Consider the following 6199-nt stretch of genomic DNA (forward strand, 5'->3'; position numbering starts at 1 on the left):
ATACATATATATATACACATATATACATATATATATACACATATATATATACACATATATATACGTATATATACATATATATATACACATATATACGTATATATATACACATATATACGTATATATACACATATATATACATATATATACACATACATACACATATATATACATACATACACATACACATATATCTACACACACATATATACACATATATATACACACACATATACACATATATATATACACATATATACACATACATACATACATACATACATACATATATATAAACATACATATACATAAGCAAGCAAAATACATTTTTGACTGAAGGGGGACTTTAAGTTTGTGGTTGTGTAAAACACACTGGACGTCCTATAGAGTTTCCCACGTCGGGCCTTAAAAGCAGCAAACTACTTGTGTTCTTTATCTCAACTGAGGAAATCCGCGGAAAACGGAGACACCCCGGAGCAATATTGTTCTTCTTTATAACTCCAAAGAAGAAAGCTATGCAAGCGTGTGGGAGAAAAATCAACAGTCTGGTGACCGTGAAAACTGCAGAATTTTTAAAAGTCAACAATAAATTTAGCTACTCGGTTGAAGCTTGGGGGGGGGGGGGGGTAGATAGATGACATAAGCATCTCTCTGAGTGAAGCTCATCTGTACGTTTAACCTCACTGCACTGGAGGGAGAAAAAAAGGAAGCTCCCTCTGCTTGTTTTTGGATTAGTCATTACGGGGAATTCTGAGGGTTTTACAGTTTGGCCGCAAAAGAGGTTCAGAAAATCTGATGAATATTTACACATGGCCAGGGACAACAAACAGTGTGACCAAGCAGTTTCTGCAGTGTCATTGCCGGGGTACAGACGGTAAATACTTCACAGGCAAAGACTCCAGAATCAACATCGCGCTCTGTAATTACACCGGCCAAAGCGACGGCACAGAGCTGGTGTTGGCAAAAAATAAGCACCGAGTCACTGAAACGGCCTCTACTGTTCTTAAAAATGACCTAAGGAGGGATCACTGAGCAAACGCTGCCCATGTAAGTGTTTATGTCGGTGCGGGGGGAGAGGGTTAGGATGCACCGCCTCCTCCCTTTGGGAACAATCTGAGTTAATGACAGCTGAGCTGGTGATAATGCAACAGAGCCTAAATTAAATAATCCAGCTAGTAACCTCTAATACTCTGTGCGTGCTGGATGTTCATTGGGTTAAAGATGTCCGCAAACGCACACGAACACACAGTCAGTCAGTCAGTCTTCTGTTGCTAAAAAATGTCTCCGCATACAACCAGACGCCCACGCTGACCCCTTCACACCCTGAATACCAAACACACCAATCCACAACCACAGGGGGGGGGGGTGAATAACAAAGCCCAATCGCAGAATTAGACACTATTGAGAAAGCTCCCATCATAACCTTCTTTTCACTGGGCTTCATGTCAAAGAGGAACGCGCTCAGAAAGGCCACAGTCACATGTCCCTTCGTTCATACGGAATGAGCTGATTTTTGGGCACAAATACTTCAACTTTTATCAGAAGCAACAAGTCAAACTGCAGTCTAAAACCAGCGTGTTTGAGATGCTTGCACTTTGATTATTTCTATTCCATGCTACGTTAAACTTCTACTCCACTACATTTAAATCGTACATTGGAAAGTTAATTGAAAGTAAATGGTTACTTTTCAAATAAGGATTTCACAAAGAAACAGCAGCAACAGTAAAATGCTGTCAGTATAAAGTCTAATAATGTCATATATATAAGAATATATCAGTCCCAGGTGTACCGATACTTAAGTTTCATAAGCAGCCTACATTGTAACTGATATGAATACTTGTTCCACAGCTGCTAACGTTCCAGAGAAGCCTGAACACGACCACTTACCATCAGAGACACATTTATAGCTCACAGGCATTGACGCAACCGTGAGTCCAATCAGAGGAATCTCACACATATCTGGCCAATAAGTTTCATCCGGTTGACAGATGTTGCTCTCGAATCTCTGAATCTAATCACAGCGCCGTCCTCGCTACGGGAGGAGACACTATTGCAGCCGCCAAGCCTTCTAGGAAAAGAGACGACTCTTAATCAGATCTGGAGCTTATGAGGCTGAGCGCAGCAAGAGGCAGCGGGTGTAACAAAAGGCAGTGGGCCTGTACAGGAAATAAGGATCTAAACGGTACGTGAGGTCATTGATCATGTTATAAAACAGCAGTGGTATCCTGCTCAGGATCAGCTTCTGTGTCTTGGCTGCCTCTCACCTACCCTCTTCCGTCTCCCTCCTCCTTTCTGCTGTTTCAACTGCAAAACAGCCGTCAGCCTCCCCATCCGCTGCCTCCCACTGCTCACTCCTTAAGGGAGGAGCTGAGATGTTAATGAAGGCTGTTGTGATGTAAGTCTAAGTGAAGTGTTGTTCATGGAAACATGTGAGACACGTTGCCAGCATGAATTCCATTTTGATTTAATTCAAACAAATGTCCTTTTTCGTTCTTGTCTTAATTGTGGAATGAAGACATAATTCTTATTTCAGCTGTTCAGCCGGTTTAGAGCTGAAATCATGAATTCATTAGTCAAGAAGCAGCTACTTTGATAGTCGATTAATCATTTTACAGTGTGGTGCATTATGGTTCTGCCATACAGTGTTATTACATTGTGTTGTTACTGTGTGTTTCTACTATACAGTGTGTTGTTACTGTGTGTTTCTACTATACAGTGTTATTACAGTGTGTTGTTACTGTGTGTTTCTACTATACAGTGTTATTACAGTATGTTGCTACAGTGTGTTTCTGCCAAACAGTGTTGTTACAGTGTGTTGTTACAGCATGTTATTACAGCGTGTTGTTGCAGCGTGTTGTTGCAGTGTATTTCTGCCATACATTGTGAACAGTGTTTTGTTGCTGGGTGTTTCTGTCTTACAGTGTTGTTACAGTGTGCAGTTACAGTGTGTTGTTACAGTGTGCAGTTACAGTGCGTTGTAACAGTGTGCAGTTGGCTTGTCTGCAGAGACCGGTGGCTGTCTCTGCAGACTCCCACAGGGCTCTCCTGTAGCTGCTCTGAGGCTCTCTCTGGTTTCTCTCTCTGTGGATGCCGCCACACAACCATCTGCTTTTATAGCTCATTTAGCACATACACGCTCTCGTATATGCATGACTGGTACCGCATGTAAACACAGAGGGACATGTTTCAACAGTGGCCATAACCGACAGCCTTGTGTATGTCAGCCAGCGAAGCGTTGAGAGTCAGAAAATGTACCTTTTGAGGGATTCAACCTGGGAAAAAACAATCAAAATATAATTTTCTTTACAGAAAACCATCACCTAGCAATATTGCTTTTCACAGAAACGAGCCTGAGCGTGGTCCAAAAACTGTACGTGAGCCAATTGACTGTTATCATCTTACAGTTACCGTTACTGTCGTCCATATTACATATTAGGGCTGCAACTAACAATTATGTTCCTTGTCTCACTTAATCAATTCATTGTTTGGTCAATAGAGTGTCAGTGAAAAATACCTTGCAGAATTGATGTATCCAGATGACTTGCTTTGTCCAATCTCCATTCCAAAAACCCCAAATCCATTGACTTACTACCACATTTGAATCAAAGAAAAGCAGGTTTCGACTGTCTGTCGAACCACAAACATTCTGAATTACAGAAACGTAAAAGCAGCTTTTGACCTTTGATACGGTTCCGATGGATACTGCCGCAGCGTCTTCCTCTGTGGTGTTGTTGTTGCCACCCACCTCCACGCCATTCACTGCTGTTACTCTGTGCTTTCCTCCGCCATCAGCAGTAGGCAGGAGGTAACATTACATAACCACACACAGCTCGAGAGACATGGCGTTCCCTCGCTGTCTCTTTATGCTCCTCCTCCTCCTCCTCCAAATCCCCAATTTCCCCACCTTGTCTTCCTGTTCTCCTCCCTCCCTTCTGCCTCTTCCCATCATCATCAACCTCATCCCCCAATTTTCAAATGTTCTCCCTCACAGTCTCTTTCCTGCCTCTGCTGCCCACTCCCTCTCCTCCGATACGATCACATCAGAGTTTAAAAACAGAACCAGGACGAGGAAACCAACAACATGTCTGCGTCTTATACAACCAAACTGCTCCACTCACATGTTCACATCTATACGAGCACAAAAATACCAATGCCTGCCCTAATTGGAGCTGCAACTAACTGTCATTTTCATCATTGAATAAACATTTTGCCAATAAAAACCCACATCACAACTTCCTATCAGAAGAGCCCAAGATAACCTCTTTCATGGCTTGTTTTGTTTGACCAAAGATATTCAGTTTATCAAACTAAAGTAAGACAAATAGAAGACGCTAAGTCTCACGCTTAAGGTGCTGGAACCATGACAAGATGACTAATTAATAGTCAAAACATTATCGTAAACATTATCGTTTCTCTCCAAGATAATAATCAAGTTTCCAAACCAATTTCCAGAAAATCTACAACACCAAAATGACAATATATGCTCATTTCCATCTACGATTGCTGGTTATGTCAATATTGAGAGTTGGTTCATCTAGATAAACAGCTGGTGACTCTAATTCTTAGGTCACCTGCCATTAAACTATCAGAGAAGTAGAAGAGGATGCTGCTAGAATTAAAAGACGGGATGGAAATTTGGCCTTTGTTTCATGTACTACTTTGAGGAACATTGCGGTCTCCTTATTGCGCCACACAGATGTGATGATTTTGTCTCGTCACTGGATGTTTAAGTCACCTACATCATGGACGTCAAAATGCCTGTTCACATTTCACCTATGTTTTTAATCGATAGATCAACTTTTCCACCTCAGCCGAGCTAAAAACTAGATATTTTTCCTCATTTTCGGCGTTTTTTTTATGCAAATTGAAACTATCCATAAAAAAAAAAAAAAGAAAACTTAATAAGTAAATGTGACAAACAATAAATCCTGCACCACTGGAGGATTAACGGAGGCCACTGCAGACTGGGGGGACGTTTCCAGGAGAGCTAATGAGATGACGCATTTAAAAGAGCCTAATGGAATTACGGCGGAATTTAATAGGAAAGCAAATTAACAAAAGGATGTTTGCAAATGAACGAACTCCGTCAGGATGCGTTCACGTAACGGCACTCATAACTGACCTCAGCGTGCTGCTCCTCTGTGATAGCTCCATCTATACATGAAGCGGAGTGAGTCTGGTGGTCCCATGGTGCGTTGAGGAACAAGTCAGAAGTGTCTTAAGTTCAGCTCTGCTCTATCTCCGGGCCGAGACACCGGTTGCGTAACACCGGCAGCTCATCCACAGGCTTATCCCGTCCTCGTGTTGTCCGACGGGTGGGGGGGTAGGAGCCCTTCCGACCGACGTACGTCACACATCTCAGAGCAGATGTCAATGAGAAAGACGAGCAGCGGGAAATGTTTTGGGCCGGTGTGGAATGCAATACTCAGATTTGACAAAAAAACAAAAACGCTTGAGGAACTTGTGTTCTTGGTTACATTCAGATTATTTTCTGTTGAAATGAACTGTAAAATAAGAACAGCTGACACAGTTAGTTGGTTAATTGATCAGTCGACTATTTTAATATGCCTTTGACATTTCATGGTTCCAGCTTCTCAAATGTGAGGATTTTCTGCATGTTCCTTGTCTTACATTATAGTAAACTGAATATATATTTATATGGAGCCTATCTTTTTATATTGTCTTGCGCAAGCAAAACTGTTGTTGGACACAATAAAAAAAAAAGCAATCTGAAGAAGTCGCCTTAAACTGTACAACTTCTGACTTTGAAGACCCTCATTTCTATCAATCGAGAAAACAAATTCTCAGATGAATCAATGATGAAAACCCTGCAAAATAAGTGAAAAATTCTGATCAATTTAAATACAATTCATCCCATCGCAGCAGGGTCAACATCTCATAAAAACAACAAACCACAAACAGCGAGGCAGGAAGGGAACATACAGAAGAAAGGAGGAGAACTGAAACGATGTAAAATGACATGAGAGAAAGAGAAAAGGAAGAGATGTCGTCACACAATGTGACTGAGCAAACAAGAACAAACTCCGCGAGCTCAGGCAGCACACAGCACACAGTACCTGTTAGCAGGGAGAAGTCGAGCCAACCAAAGTGGACACTTTCTCAGAAAGAGTAGCTGCTGGTTCTCCCTCCCGGAGTCAAGTGTGCTTACAAGGGAGGGAGGGGCAGGAGCAATTTAAAT

General features: G+C 41.7%; 1 protein-coding gene across 6 annotated transcripts in view; it reads right to left on the reverse strand.

The window, feature by feature from the left end:
- hivep1 (HIVEP zinc finger 1) overlaps positions 1-6199 on the reverse strand; it is a 59572-nt gene that overhangs the window by 33487 nt on the left and 19886 nt on the right. Inside the window, exon 1 of one of the 6 annotated variants that reach the window (XM_031874814.1) lies at positions 3515-6168. The exons of 4 other annotated variants lie outside the window; for them this stretch is intronic. In XM_031874814.1, coding sequence (XP_031730674.1) covers positions 3515-3581 — 67 coding nt within the window. In that variant the 5' untranslated portion in view covers positions 3582-6168. Of the gene's footprint in view, positions 1-3514; positions 6169-6199 lie in introns of those variants that run through there. One more of the 6 variants, XM_031874819.1, reaches the window with a different exon arrangement.

The sequence above is a fragment of the Anarrhichthys ocellatus genome, unplaced genomic scaffold (assembly GCF_004355925.1).
Source record: "Anarrhichthys ocellatus isolate YVR2014 unplaced genomic scaffold, GSC_Weel_1.0 scaffold84, whole genome shotgun sequence".
Classification (NCBI taxonomy): Eukaryota; Metazoa; Chordata; class Actinopteri; order Perciformes; family Anarhichadidae; genus Anarrhichthys; species Anarrhichthys ocellatus.